We start from the raw sequence: 16674 nt of genomic DNA on the forward strand, positions 1-16674 counted from the left end.
TATTTTTTACATACATACTAAACCTCATGTCCACAGAATTCACATCGGGGTACGTCTTTCCCTTGTGTTTAACATTATTCTTAATTGCACAAGATTTCCTAGCAACATCTACCACAGTGTACCGGTACTTGAAACCGGAGAGACCCATTAATACTTCCGGAGAACTTTGAAACCCAATTTTATCAAAATATCCTGGATCATGCTCACTTTTGTTGCTCCAAATTTGCCCTAAAATTGTACTCCTATTTCTAACAGAGAAAACTGTAGGAAATCTCAAATTAAACCTAACCGAGCAATCTCCAACGTAAGCATTAGTTACAATTTGAGTGAAATTCAAGATTCGGCATGCGACGCCATGCAGCTGGTTCTTCTCGTCATCCCATACACCTTCAGCAATCAACGTGGTCTTAGGGTCAAAAGGAAATGTTGCACGAATAATGCTGGAGTTCAGAAACCCCAGTAACATCACCATTTTTTGTTTCTCAACACACCTAATCTTTCTTAAAAGCAGAGCACTTGGTAAATAATCAACGTTCTCTGTAACAGGACTGCAACTAACATTTCCACCACGATAACACACACTATTAAATGCCAATTCAAACTTAAAATTACCAAAACCAAACACCGAACACACACCTTGATCGGCATCACTCACAGACAAACTCTTGTCTCTATCAAGTCCATCCTCAAAATCACTTTCATTTCCTTTATCTATCAATGTAAACTCATAAGGCCTCTCCTCAAGCTTAGCCACACCTAATATCGAGACCGGCTTAAAGTAACTCTCACGACCTTCAAAATCCAAACTTTCCAAAACCCCACTAACCAAGCTATCAAAAACACTCAAATTGGATTTTCTAGAATAATTAAGCTTCAAAACCACATTAAGATTATCGGATTTACCTGAATTTATACGATTGGATCCTGATCCAACCATACAAAGCTTCCCATCAGCTTCGGACCAGAAACCACTTAGCCAAAAGCTCGCCGAGCCACGCCGCAGCGGAATCCTCGGCCCTCGAAATTTAACCATCCGTAATCTACGGAACCTTATATTAGCGTCATCTTTGGGGGAGATCATAAGACTCAATCGTGCTTCGAGTTTGAACACGGTACTGTTAACTGTTTTACCGTCAATGTGGGGGACAAAAGCGACGGAATTCGGCCAGATGGTCTGATGAGAAATGAAAAGGGGGTCGCCGCCGGCGAAAAACGCGGTGGTGAAGCGAAGGGATGAAGGGAAGGCAGGGAAGTTGGTTCGGTCGAGAAGTGGTTCGGGGACTATGTGGTTGCAGTGTTTGGAGTATTGGATTTGTGAGTTTACGGCGGTGGGATTTGGAATGTAAGATTCGCAAAATGTCGTGAGGAGGGAGAAGGACGTGCCCAAAAGGAGGAGGAGGAGGAGGAGGCTGCGGCGCTGGCGCTGGCGCTGGAGAGGATTCGATCGCCATTTTGGGGTTTTTGGAGGGTTTATCTGGGAAAGTTGAGGAACGGAAATGATCTCCATCCGTGATGGTATCGTCCCTTAACCCCCGATACTAACGGAGATGGTGTAAGAGAAGGCGAACGAATCAACTCATCTGCAAGAATTTTAGATTTGTATATTTATTTTTATATTTATAGGTGGCTTGGGGTTTTAAAAAATGCTTTTTCGACAAGCACTTATTACCAAGAAATGTCCATGCTTAATATATATATATATTTTTTTAAGAGTATACATAGTTTCATATGATTTATCTCCTTTTTTTTTTCGATTAAAACCATAATTATCTTTTGAGTGAAAATGGAAACGTAAAAGTTTGCTTTGGGTAATTGGGTGTGAGCAAGACAATAATGCGATCGTATGTCAGAATCATGCCTCGTGTGCAGCGCAGAAAATGAAAGGCAATAAATAACCTTCATACTCGAAAAGGAAATAAAGGAGGGGAACATTAATTAATACACCTCTTACTTAATTACAATATTCTACAAATGCAGGAAGGTTGTTTGTCGGTCGCATAATAATAAGAACAGCGTATCAATTAATTTACTTTCATATATATATAGCCATTAGCCCGCCGGCTCCTTTTTTAAGTTATTGAAAAGTGCTGTAGCTGCCCATCTGGCGATGGTAAAACTTTATTTTGCTTTATAAATTTTATGGTTTATAATTTATTTATTTTTTGTTAATTTAGGATTCAGAAGTTGGATTCAAAAGATTTAAAACTTTAAATATATATCATAAGTGGGTTAAATACATGTTAAAATATGTATTTTTAATTAAAATAATATTTTTTTAATCATTTCTCGAGCTTTCGGACCAGACTCGGGCTTCATCTGAATATGCTCGGATTGGGCCAAACCTTTCCCAAAAAACACCTGGTCTCAAGTCTGGCCGAGTTTTTCTGCTATCCTGAAGCCTACGCCCTGGTCTAAGTAATCTTGAGTTACGTGCTTTGTGTTGCAGCTTTAACAGTGGCTGGTTTCACATTATCCTCACTTGGTGGCGTCAATGAAACCCTGTTTTAGTCAAACTCATGGATGAAAATGAAATTATATTAGTAATTTTGAGCGGCGACATTGAACTTGCGGCTCCTTTCCAAAGCTTTTCTATGGCTGCATTGTCCTTGCCTCTGGAATTTTAAATTTTAAAGTAACTGTCACAGAGAGATCATCCGGCTGCACAAGGCATCATTGTTACAAAGATCTTAAGGCACACCACTGCGACCATTGTTTCTTCATTATTGTACATTGTCAAACACCATATATTACAGCAGCAAAAAGCTTATTCAACCAATCTTATAATACAAGTTCAACGCCCATGTAAACAGAGCACAGAAGAAACACAAGCATATTTTGTTATTTTACATTTTAATTCACACGATAGGAATGTGTTCATAAGGTAAATGCGAGTTCTTTTAATTATTTGAACCCGTGAAGGGCATTCATTTTTCAGTTTTCAGGCTCAATAAATTGGCTGCAATCGATTCCCTTACTAGAAAAGGCCTCCACAAGCTTTGGAAATAACTTAGCAAGCATGATTTTGAAGCCCACTGAACATCCGTTGGAATTTTCTCCATTTTCTGTGCATCCAGAGGCAGTTCCTACTGCAGCTCCTTCCATGTACGCCTTACAAGCCAATAAAATGTATTTGCAGCGTTGACTGAAGTGCTCCTCCACAAGCTCCTTAAAATGCTACATCAAAAAAAAGAAAAAAAAAAAATTTCAACCATTACTAAGAATTTCTATATTCCAGATAAACACACTTGGGTGGTTTTAAATGGCATCTATTTCTGTCAATTGAGAATTCCACTATTTCTCTGATTTTCAATTGCACAGATGTAATGCTTGCAATATGCTTTAGATCAAAGACTAGTGATCATCTTATTCTCATTATTTCAATGAGAGATCGACAGTAAACAGCATAGCAACTTTACTGACACGGTAAAACCAAATTCCAAATTTAAGACATTACCTTGGGTGGCTTGTGAAGTAGGTAAAGCATGGACTTGCAAGTCACAAGGAATGCATTTTCATTGTAGCTTACTGAGTTTTTCTCTCCCTCAGCTCTTCCTATCTGCTTATCATATCCAGCCTCATTGAAATAAGGTTTCTCATTAAGCACAAGAGCTTGGAGGGAGAGAAGAACTTGAAGAATCGTGGAGCCCCCTGGATTCCATACTTCAGTGCCTGAACCCGTCCAAGTATTGAGGAGGCTAAGACAGACCTTTCCGGACTCATACAAGTTAGGGTTCACACGGAGTCCACCAGAAATATAGTGTACTAACTGCACAAAAATAATTTTGTTCAGACAAAATAATAATTTAATGAATACATTCGCAAAGATGTTTGCATAGACAAATATTTACAAAGTGCTCGGAAACTCATATAAGCAGCATCCTTTATTGCATAGAAAACGATAATGATCGAAATGGCAATATAGTCTTTGCACTACCAAAGTTGGGGCTACACAAGACAGCAGTGATTTATTCAAGCGTGAACTCAGTAACAAGTAATGCAAAATTATATACGAAAACTTACAGGCGGCTCATGAGGATACTCTGGAGGAAGAAAGATGTCAAAGAAGAACAGACCGTCGTGATAGGGAGTACCCTTTGCACCAACAATGGCTGCCCGTATGAGATCCACCCTATCCTCGAAGATGCGGACATAGATTGTTTCTGTCCCGGTTATCACACTCTTATAAGAAATTGAAAGAATAAAAATTTGACAGCTTTAACATTGATATTGGAAATTCCAGTTTTATGTGCTAACAGTTCACATATGTAAATAACATAGCTGCAGAAACTTTTTTTTTTCTCCCTACTTAAAATGTTTTCCTTTGTACTAGTTCTACTTTAACAGCAGAAATCTTCTGTTTGTACCTTTGACAGTTAATCACTTTTTTGACATTTTTGAGATATAGAACTAACTGCATAATAATCACCGCCATATGGAAAAAAATAAAAACAGAAGTAATATATTGGAGTAAAGGTCCCTGATCAATCTTCTTCCCTAGAAGAATAACCTTTCTTTTCCTTTTCTTAACACTTCTTTTTCCCCCGCTCAAGTTTCCGTATCTTTCAGTAGAAAAAGAGCATTTGTTATCACAAGATAGGGTTTACCAGTGTAGCAGCTGATACCATCTAATACATTCGCTAGTCCAATTTTTGCAAGTTACAACTAATAGAAATGGAATAATACTGGAATAAGTACACTGAAGCAGCATACAGAAAATATAATAGTACTAACCAGGAAGGGATTTCTCTAGAATGCTCCATTCTTGCTGAACCTTCTTCACCCAAGCTCTTTTCACCTGTCGGGAAAAAAATGGAGAGAGGAAAAGAAAAAGGATTATCCTGATTGTTTGATGGTATTGACCAGTATATTTGCAGAGATAAATGAAAGATGTCTCTAACCTGAGACAGTGCTAACCCCTTGCTGGCACCAAGAAAATGGTGGTCTGAAGAATCGCTAACCATATCAAACTGCCGAAACTGATCTTCTGAATTCTCACAAGCTGTAAAAGCTTTAAATTCTTCTTTCTCTGGGTCCTCTTCAACTTCTTGAATTAAATTTGTCTTTCCACGTGTCTGCAACTCACTAGGATGGGGCTCACAGCAGATATTTTTAGCTTCAAATACTTCTTTCTCAAACAGAATCTCAGTCTCATTTGCATCTTCAGGTATATGACCAGATGAGACTGAGTCTGACTGCGATGTGGAACCAAGGGGTCCAAATAGGCTTGTCACAATGCTAGTGAAAAATCCAATGGCAGCACAGGCAAGAGAAAAGGAACTTGACTCCCATGGGTACTTTTTGCAGCCTTCACCAGAACCATCAAAACTTGGCAAATTCTGAGCAGACAGAACAGCTATCCAGTGATTAAGAGATAATCTAAAATAACACAAGCTTAAGCTGGGTTGAAAACAAAATTCAAATTCAGCGAATTTTAAGTGTCTATAACAATAGAAAAGGAGCGAGGGAGAAATTACCTCTCCTCCATGGCTTGAATATTGTTTGCCATGCAGTTCTTGATTCAATTCCTCGATATTACCTTCATTTGTCCCAGGGGTTGTAGCTGAACCTTCATATTTTTCAACCCCATAAATTTCATTAGGTCCAACCTGTAACAATGCCCAAGTATAAATTTAAAGATGCTGAACCTAAGTGATAATAATTAATCATGAATACTCAATCAATAAGAAACTGGTATATTAAGTGCTGAGTTGGATGAATGATGTAAAAGTTTTGCTGTTTTAACCAGCATTGCAGCCATGATACAAGCTCATCGTGTCCACGCGAAAACCATCAAATTTAAGCATGCATTACCATTTTGCTGACAAGAAATCCTTTCTGAAATACACATTCAGAAGGATAATTCAGTTAAAAATTCCTAGCTACTAATCATGAAGCTGAACTGTACGCTACAGTGGCCCATGGTTACCAGCACAACCTTTATCGGAAAGTGTCAGTGAAAAATTCATGCATTGAAAAGTATACTCAATGCAAAACATAGAATATAGCCAAGATTAATCAAACAGTAAGGATGACTAAATTTCACATACCTTGGTTGTAAAACCAGTAGCCCATCTCACCTCCACAGCACCATCTTTAAAGCCAGCAACAATGCCAATGCAAGATGAATAATGTGTATCAGGGCAATCATTCTGTTCCCAATCAGAGATCGTGCCTTCCAAAGCAGCCTCTTTACACATGCCAAACTGGTTCTGGACCAACTTAAACACTACATCCCCATAACAGTAGGAGTAGTCTGGGTGCTCAACCAGTTCATAAGCACTTACCTCAGACTGATTTGCATCAGAATCACTATTGGCCTTCGCCCTCCATTGGACTGTTACAATCCTTTCCTTTGCGTCCACACCCTGCACAACCCCCCATCTTTGTCCGCTAGGTATATGTGGATCATCGGAAATGCCCTTTTCCAGCACAAACTGATCAGGCCAAAATTCATGAGAATTTACAACATTAACGGGGAGCAGAGCCTGAGAATCCAAACCCACAGAGCAGCTACCATCTTGCCACACAACATCAAATTTGGTCTTTGTTTTCACGACAACAAAAACCTCTGCTAAACTTGAACCAGGGTTTCTTCTCCTAAGTCCTCTTTCCAATTTCTTGTTATCACAAGTAGATGAATTGATAAAAGTTGGCTCCGTGATAACCTTGTCGTCAGCAGTTGGAAGCATGCACCAGTCACCTATCTGCCAGTTAGCATGGGAAAAACCTGACAACAAAGTCAAGTTTTTTGAGTCTTGTAGACGTGGTGGAGCAGCTAAATTCAGATCAGAACCCATTAGGGCAGATGCAAGCCAATCAACATACACCAAACCTGCATCTACTTTGCAAACAGTTCCCTCAACTTGATTTTCCCTCCCAGTACCACATAACCATGAAACCGATTTAACAGTTGAGAGCCTAACCTTTACTCTCTGTCCTGGATAATACGGACACTGAGAATCTTCAAGCAAGCTGGGAGAAATAGGTAAGAGCTTCTCATGATCTACAGCAGTGACTTCATACGTGGACCCATCATCTAAAACTATATTCACAGAGTCAATTACTTTATCAACCCTGCCAAGCCATGCACCAAGAACCACAAAATCCCCCACTGAGATGGAGCGGATCTTTAAAATATTTTTGGAATTTACATCTTTTATGATGTATCCGGGAATGCCCTCCAAGTCCACGAGCATGTTAATACTAATCACTCTGCCCATTTGTCCAGATGGATCTGTTACAGAGCGCACAATGTCCCCATGCGTAAATCCCCGGTCAAATGAGAGGAAGTCATCAATTTTTCCAATGCTCTCCTCCAGGCTTGATAAAATGCTTGTAGCCTGCCCCCCATACAGAAAGTCATTTTCCTCATGCCCCTCACTGCTACCACTCTCACTAAAACTTTCCCAATCAGAGTCACTGAAGAGCGCATCCATCATTTAAATGCCTAACAAAAGAGATTTACAAAAATGTTTAAGTTACCATCAATACCACAAGTGTAAAGAAGACAAATACGGTAGCAAGACAACTCCAAATTGCATTGTCCATCAGGCAAAAGTTCTCACCTTCGTCACAGAAACAATGATATAAATTTATCTTTTCTAGTACTGAATTTGCTCAAATACTTTGGTAATCTTCACAGAGTACTTTAACAGTTCACCAGGGAAAAAAGTGAAGCAGTTATAAACACAAACAGAAGCAGTTATAAACCACATTTCACTTCACTGGAGCAAATTTGAGCTACTTAGGGTTTGCCAGAACTTCTTTTGGCACAGAAAACACAAAAGAACTGTATAAAAGAGTAGAGATGAAGAGAGGTACCGTCAACTTTGAGTCCTGTTGAAAAAATCAAATTCTCCAACGGTATGCTAGTTAAAATCTTAATGATTGCAATGCAGGTCTGTCATCATTTGTCAATTCCAAAAGTTGATACAAGTGTAAAGCTGTGGTTATTGGTATGACTCTTTGTAAAGGATCTTGAATTACAGATCTTCCAATTTATAAGTCCAAATCTCCGAAAGGATATATTGACTCGAAAACTGGAGATCTATTGCCAAAGGAGATTTGCCCCAACAGGGAACTGGAGTCAACTAAAGACTCCTCACAACAATAATAGGAGACAACAAAGGACTCCAAATGCCAAAGGAGATTTGCCCAGTGAACAGACTAAAGTTTCCACTGGGTGAAACTTTGAACATGTACTCCCAACAGCAGAAGTAACAAATTGGTACAACTGCCAGATGAGATTGTTCCTACAGGTTGTTGGACAACCTGAATGCCAAAGGAGATCTGCCCTGCAGCGGTGTTTGGAGTTCCAAACAAAATGATAGATTTCCAACAACCAATGGACTCTTCCAAAATCAACCACTGCAAAGGTAAGTATCCAACAAAGGAAACTTACAAAATTTTTGCCAAAGGAGATTTGCCCAACAGAGGAATGTTACAGGTTTTAAAAATTTGCTTCTTACAGAAACCAAATTTTTATTGCCAAAGGAGATTTGCCCCAAACCGAAACTAGAATTCTATCAGTTCAACCAAGATTCATCACATCTTAGCTGCCCAACAAAGACAACTAATAAGCACCATTTCTAGCAGCTTGTTTCAAACAATCTCGGTCATTCTATCATATAATTCTTCAAAAAGAGTTATTCTAAAAACTGCTTTTCTTTCCCCAAAAGTCAATTGAGCTCCTTTGACCTGTGCAATATCTCAACCTGCACCAAAAATAACATCTTAATATTGTTCAGAGACTTTTCAATATCAACAGATTTAGAAAGTGAAAAATATGAGAATTTTAATTTGAAAAAAGGAACAGCAGCCTCTCTTCTGAAAGTCATGTTCTTATTAAAACAAGCAATTACTTTCACATCTAAAACTTATTTTGTAGATTTTCCTGCAGATGAAAAAAGGCACCAAACATAAATTCAATCTTCACAAAAGAAAAAATTATGAATTTTCTATTAGGAATTTGACAAATCATTACTATTATATAAGTAGCCTCCAGAGGATAACTAAATAAAACTTGAATTTTCTTAAAGTTCATTCTAGCAAACATATTAAATTCAAGTTGAAAGGCATCATAACTATGAGCAACCAAATTGGAAGCGTGTTAAATTTTTGTCCGTAATTGAAATTTCTGATTAAAACATTGTGAGAGACCAGAATTATACAGTACAACAAAGATTCAAAGTACATTCTTTATCTATTTCTGTTGGAACTTTCACATACAACTTCAATTTCAAAGAATTTCAACAACCTCAAAAGCTTAAACACCAAACTTATGCTTCCTAACAAAACTCAAAACCCACCAAAAGTTAACAAAGAGTTACTCCAATGATTGCAGGCCACAATAAACAGTCCTAAAAGATTATCAAAACAAAACAAAACAAAAAATGAAAGAAAGCTAACACAATAATTAGATAAATATTCACCGGCTCCACTAATTACATTACTACACACACACACACACATATCAAAAGGTAACAAACAGCAGAAGAAAGAACTGTACCATTTGTAGCCTCTGCAAATCCCTGGTTCCAGAAAGACAGAGAGAAAACAGCATAAAAAATTAAAAATTACATGCAACGATCAAAGGAACTCGACTCAGAACAAGAGCAACCACTAAACGGGCCATTTCAAGATTTTCTCTCGCTTTTCTTTTAACTTTCTTTCCCAGCCAAGAAACCAAACCAACGCCAGCACAAGGGGAAGAAAAGGGGTAGGAAATTCAGAGAGGTTCAGCAGGTGCCTCCCTGAATCCCACCCATCACGCCATTAACGAAGCCTGAAAACATTGCAGACACAGACACAGACACGGTGAGCTCTCTGTGAAACGTTGGCAGCGACTTACTTGTCCTTTTGAGACATGGATAAAACAACGGACCGTTATCTTAGTATGTATTTTTCAGTTCTTATGGGAAATGAAGAATATACCCAACACCAACAGTGTCAGACAAATACTGTACAGTTATTGCTCAAACTCAAATCTCCTTATTACCCCCATCACCCTTACTTTTCTATATATATATTACATCATTAATAATGGTATAAGCATTAGATTTAAATTTAATTGATACTTTATAAAATTAAAAAGTTAATTAGAAAAATTCATATTTATAGAGAGAGCGATGATAGGGACTCCAACATTTGAGTTTCAATTTGAGTCTTAATTGTGATGTATTAATTGGATGATAGAATACAGTAATAAATAAGATTGTATTCATTAACTAATAAATAATAAAATATGGTTGGTATTGAGTTTAGATTTAAATATTAAGATTTTCAACATTATTATATATATATTGAAAAATATTTTTAATCTATTAATCTATTAAAATATGTATTTTTTATCTGTTAATACACCTTTACTTTGTTAAGATAAAAATGTACTAATTAGAAAATTATTCTCCATATATATATATAATTAAAACAGTAAAACTAAAGAGTAATTAGCATATATGATTCATAGTGACCCCTTCCCTGTCTTTAATGGCAGCACGTGGCATGTAACAGAAATCAAATTTGAAGAATTATTCCATCCATGTGTCAACCCTCAAGAGAGGAGACTTTTTTTAAGTTTCTTGCCTAACCAATGCCAATAGTAGCTTTCAATTGTGGCAGCTGGCTGCTGGATTCCCCAGTTCCATTACTCTCTTTTAGTTTTGCTTTTTCTTGTGGGCATCCCAGTAATGGCATTCACATGTGAGCTTATTGGACCATAATTAAATTTTTTTTCCCAAAACTTTTCACTAAAAGAAGAAGAATATGCAAGGCATCACTGCTAGATTCTTAGATGATTGATCAAGTGATCTTTCGAACGTTGTCAAGAGACATAAAAGCAATAAACTTGTGACACCATATGTGGTTAACAAAATTGCTCGGCTCTTATTCGTTGAATATTTTGCTAAAATCGGCACTGTTTCTTCTGTTAATTAATACTCATTTAGCTTTCACAGTTGAATTTGCCTAATGTATCATTCATTGATGACATGCCTATCAAGACTACCTTAAAAAAAAAAAAATGCAAAGTTCAGCTGTGTTTGTTTGCTTACACAAAAAGAAGATAATACGAGACAAATGTCTCAAAAACAAAATGAAGTTTTTGGAATGTTTTGCTGAGGAAAAATGGCTGCTACTGGAACTAGTTTATTTTTCTAACAAGTACAAAATCATCAACAGAACTCCTTGTCCATAACGAGATAAAGCAACCATAACCAAAGCCAACAAGTTCGAATAAATTATTTGGGTGGCTACAATAAAGTATAAACTACAAACAAGACAAAAGAGCAATAAGTCGGGTCTTTTTTTAGGTGAAATCTTTTAAGAAATGATAAGAGTCTAACAGCACTAAGACACACTATGTAATTGGAAATCGATCGATATACAATATTAAAAGTATTGCCTGAAAGTGACTACTTCCTAACTATCTTTTCCAACTTGAATCTCCAAAGTTTAAACACCTATTTTAAACTGTTTCTTTTTTTTTTGGGGGGGAAGGGGGGGGGGGGGTGTGGATTATAAAATGCCCAGTTCTTTGTTTATGCGCTTTCGTCAGATTTATGATTGTGGCCTGAATGTAATCCTAATGAATTCTTGTGACCCCATGAAAAATCACAAGGAACCAAGCTAGCTAGAACTATACAGATACCCATGTGCAGAAAATTGATGATAAGCTTCATGTCACTAAAGGGACTCAACTCTTACTTACCCCTTAAGCTGTTCTTGCAGAATTACTAATAGGTCTCAACTCTATTGACAGATGTGATAATTTTGTCCAGAGACTTTTTATTGTTTATAAAGAGATTGCCAATTGTTAAAGAGAATAAAAATATATGCAAATAGAAATTATCCATAAAAAAAAATTAAATAAGGCTTCTGTGAAACAAGAAAAAGAAAAATCTTGCTAATAAGGGCTTCACAAGTCGCAGACATATATAATTACGTGAATTCGATGTGGTATTAGGCATAATGAGTAGCTGTTAATTAATAGGCGGTGCTGTATACCGCACCCCCTGGATTGGAGCAACTTAACCGATGAATGTGGAACTCCGAATATTTTTAATAATACATGTATGCTTGGATTGACAAAATCGAACAAAAGTGCTTTTCTAATTATGCTCATTATGACCCAGCTATCTAGATAATTCTTTCCATGAAGGTCACTATGTGGCATAGTGCTTGACTTGATAGTCAACTTCTTGTCACATCAAATAATCAACTCCACAGCTTCTGCTACGTGCCCTCATGCTCAGCTTTTATAATTAAGCTTTGGAAAATGGGAAGAGTTACTTCACAGAGAGAGAGAGAGAGAGAGGCAAAAAGGGCAAAAAAAAAAAAATTCAGATCCTGAACGTGCAAGTACAATTCTGTAGAGTTTGCATGTTAATTTGCCTAAAGTTTTCATATGATTCTAGGCAGTAAAAGATGAGAAAAAAAATTTTAATTAACAATCCAAGGAAAGGCCCCTTCCCCCCCCCCCCCCCCCCTTTCTGTAGCTCTTTAATTGCTCATGCCGATTACAAAATATAATAATAATAATAATAATAGAATAAGAAGAGAAATTTTATTCTCGAGCATTATCGTAGTTTAATGCATATAGGGTTGCTCCGTAATTATCGAAAACTAATAAGAATGAATCGTATGCATGCCATCACAGTCCACTACCAAGTTAAGTGCTTGACTTGATGTGTATATATGTTATAGATATATACTACTAATATTCAGAAACCTAATGGAGTTCTAACGTGTATTATTATTTGAGAATTAATGTTCTTCTTTAATGCCTGGGCAACAATATATGGTTAAAAAATACGCATTAACAATCAAAAACCAAGAAAAAGGCAAGCAATACTTTGAGCTGCATGCGCTGGAACCCAACCAATCTCAACTTCGAAGGATTCGCAGCGACATATCGTATGATTCGTTAAAGATTGATTCCTCTTTTTGGTTCAATTTGTTTGACTGGCTTGATAAAAAAAAAGTTGACAATGCATCTTGAGTTACCATTTGTGGTATTAAAAAAAAAAAGGGAAATCTTGGTAAAACGGAGTACACATAATATCAGCAACGGGTGGCCGCACATTTTCAAATAAAATAAACAGTTTAAGTTGAGAAATAAATAGAATACATTTTAATAAAACAGTAGGGCTATTTGAACCCATTTAATTACTCATTAAACTCATTTATTGAATAAACACACTTCTAAAATTTAAAATATGCAATTTTACTTTATTAACCCATGTTAATACCTAAAATACCCTTATTAAGCTAAATTATCATAATTTCTCTGATCATTTTCTTTCAACATCGTTTCTCCATTTCTTTATTCTTTTCTTCTTTATTTCTGGACTTTTTCCCATCACTATATTATCCCAAATTCTTAAACTTTTAGTAGATGTTTTCCCCTTGATATTTCATGTGTTTGGAACAATACACTTAAAAATTTTAAAATAAACATCTGATAACAAAATTACAAATACATTTATAATAAATAAAAAACTCAAGTAATTGCAACAGTTCTTGCATTTTTTTTTCATTTTCTTACATAGAAGAAAGCTTGCTGAATGGAAAGATGATTTGTTGTCCTATTCAAAGAAATTGGAAGTGATGAAATTAGATGGTGGAAGTCAAGAGGAATTGTAATAGCAATAAACTTTCATCCAAATATATTAAAAAAATTCATTGAAATTTTATTCCATTAAGAAAAGTCAAACCTGTAAATAAGGGAAAACAAATTTAATCTTTGGGGTAAAAAAAATCGTAAACAGCATGAAAACACTACATCGAATAATACAGAAAATATGGGAAAAGTTGTAATTTTTTATTTTATTTAATTATACAATCTTGTTTATTATAGTAATTTTTTATGTGGACATTTTAATAATTAAAAAATTTATTAAATATTAAATTTAATAAATATTTTGGTGGGTTTAAATAGTCTCACCCTTAATCAAAACATTAAAATTATTTGGATGAAGATATATATTCGAGGGACTGAGGTGCGGTAAGGTGAAGTGGAGAAACTATTGTGATAATGAATTCCATTAGCATAATCATATTTAAAGGCGGAAGTGGGAGCGGGCAAAAGTGCTTTTGGAAAAAAAATGTCCAGTCTTTGTGATATGGGGAGGTTTCCTTCCATCCATGGACCATGATCCATCTTTATCAAATTGAGTGAATTTAATAAATAAAAAATTATTTCATTTTTAAGTCCAAAATGTTAAAATTAAGGGATCCTTCTAACATATCAATTAGGGTGCATTTACTTTATGGAATGAAAATGAGTTGGAATGAGAATAAGCTGAGAATGTAAATGGACTGGAATGAGAATGAAATTCCAATGTTTACTTGGCAAAAATAAATGGGAATGAGAATGTGCTGAAATGACATTAACGTGATTACTTGACAAAATAAATAGGAATGAAAAATGTGAATGAGAATCGATTTACTAAAATACTGATAGTATTAAATAATGTAATTTTCATTAACTAGATATATGTATAAATATTATTTTTAAAATGATATTAATTAAAAAATAAAATTAATAATAATAAATGTTAATATTAATAAAAATAATTAATAATAACTAAAATAATAAAGTAAATAAATTTTGATAATAATACTAATGACATTTAAAATAATAAAATTAATTGTGATTTGAACGAGGGTAATTCAGAAAATATAAAAAAATAGAGGGATACAAAAGTCAATTTAGGGAATGAGAATCTCCATTCCCAACCCCCATGGTAATGAGATTCTCATTCTTTATTCCCAAATTATGTGGGACTCACACATTTTATATTTATTCTCAAATTATATTTTATCAAGTAAAAATAAATTTCATTTTTATTTCTTCATTCTCATTTTCTAAATTCTCAAGTAAACACATTTGGATGTTCCTAGCTAATAGATGACACAAAATGTGAGTCCAGCAAAAAGCACTTTGCTTCACCTTTCAACAAGTTGGGGGTACTCTTTACAGCAAAACTTAACTCAAATCAAAGGCCCCTCCTATTCTATTCCACTAACCACAGAATAGATAAAATCTTCAAAGTGGTCTTGCTGGGGTCACCATTTGCCAATAAACAACTTCCAGCTATCTTTTGGGCATCTTCATTTCTCCACCTTTGATTTTTAACTGTATTATGTCTTTGCTAATTATAACTGTCGACCCTCGAGAATTTTTCATAACGGGTATTCTGTAGAACATCTAATAAAAATAATAATAATAAGAAGAAAGATAAATTAAATAAACAAAAGATCTTGGCTTGGTAGTGGGTTTTAACGAGAAGTTTTAAAATACGTTAGAAGTATTATGTAAATTATATAATTAATAAATAATATTATAATATATTTATTTTTATTTTTAAAAAATCACAATATAAGTGTTGTTTATGATAAATTCAATTATATATATTATACATATATTAATTAATTGTATTACTTCATATGTATTTTATAATTTTTCGAATTTTAAGACAGGAACTTACTTGGCACGCAAAGTAAGCCCTTGATGTTTTGAAGATTGTGGTGTGGGGTGGAGGGTGGGAGGCATCGGCCAATGAAGTCGTACTGAGGCGGGAAAAAATATATATAAAAAAAAATCATTTTCGAAAAAGAAATAGAAAAGAAAAGAGTAAAATGGTATAATCACCGAAAGTGGAGAGAATTTAGTTCATTATAGAGTTGGGACTCAGCTAAGTTGCAGCACCTGCAACTAACAGCCGAGTTCTTTATGGCCTTGCATCAGCCAGCTTTTCTCTCTCCTGCAACAGCGTGTAAGCTGCTCATTGGCTATGTTACATACAGAATCTGTAACACCGTACAGTTGGGGCTTGGGTCAACCAAAGAGATATATACATACATGCTGCATGCAGCGCTTTTGCTCATTTCTTTCTTTGTTAGTAGAAATGGGAACACTCACTGTTGAATCGTTGATGGTAGGAGGCAGAGGTGAAATACTAGTAATACTACTAATGCTGATAGAGATGTTATGTTATGTCGTCGCCTCGTGCTTTACTAATAACGTATGTATTATAATTCCAGTCTGTGTTTCAAGTATGCATAAATCTTGAGCAAAATAATGATTCGAAAAAAAAAATGTTGACCAAAATGTGACAAAGCATGTGAAAAGAAAAATCCACTACTCTAGATCCTAATTAGTGTTTTAAGATATTATATTTTTTAAGACACAACTATTATGAAAAAAAAAACTATATTTATAAAATAAAAATTCATATTATATAATAAATATGATTAGTAAATATTAATTATAACAAAATAATAAAAATATTATATATTTTTCATCATAAAAATATGAAATTAAAAACTTTAACTTTCAACCCACAATATTTACCAAATGGGGACATACTCAGGTTCTATTGTAGCTACGATCAATATCAAGAGGGCGTGGGCTCATGGTCACACTTCTGTTACCCTGTAACGAAAGCCAAACCCAAAATCATAGGAGCCGTTCAAATTAGAGAATGCCCAAAAGTTTGTTCTCGGCTAGGCAAACGATTTAAATCATCGTATCATATGATTTGGTACTAACTTAAACTAAACCGACAACCAGGCAATAAGTAGCTCTTGATTATCAAATAACATCACAAGCATCGAGTAAACAACAAAGTTTTTCAACCACTACGCTTGGGCAGAACCATCAGGAAAAGTGTG

At 35.3% G+C, this 16674-nt stretch overlaps 2 protein-coding genes across 2 annotated transcripts in view; both read right to left on the bottom strand.

Moving 5' to 3' along the window:
• LOC18053525 overlaps window positions 1–1648 on the bottom strand; it is a 2819-nt gene extending 1171 nt beyond the window's left edge. Inside the window, exon 1 of the mRNA XM_006449276.2 lies at window positions 8–1648. Within this exon, the coding sequence (XP_006449339.2) occupies window positions 8–1507 (1500 nt within the window). The 5' untranslated portion in view covers window positions 1508–1648. The remainder of the gene's footprint in view (window positions 1–7) is intronic.
• Window positions 1649–2882: 1234 nt separating this feature from the next.
• On the bottom strand, window positions 2883–9967 carry LOC18053527 (probable ubiquitin-conjugating enzyme E2 24). The gene is made up of 9 exons (XM_006449279.2): window positions 9509–9967; window positions 7822–8714; window positions 6048–7447; window positions 5475–5606; window positions 4899–5336; window positions 4732–4795; window positions 4021–4160; window positions 3455–3766; window positions 2883–3174 (listed from the first exon to the last, which is right to left on the bottom strand). The coding sequence occupies exons 3-9, from the start codon at window positions 7437–7439 to the stop codon at window positions 2932–2934; spliced, it is 2721 nt and encodes a 906-aa protein (XP_006449342.1). The 5' UTR covers window positions 7440–7447; window positions 7822–8714; window positions 9509–9967; the 3' UTR covers window positions 2883–2931.
• Between the last annotated feature and the right edge of the window lie 6707 nt (window positions 9968–16674).

This window comes from Citrus clementina, unplaced genomic scaffold (assembly GCF_000493195.1).
Source record: "Citrus clementina cultivar Clemenules unplaced genomic scaffold, Citrus_clementina_v1.0 scaffold_2, whole genome shotgun sequence".
NCBI lineage: Eukaryota > Viridiplantae > Streptophyta > Magnoliopsida > Sapindales > Rutaceae > Citrus > Citrus x clementina.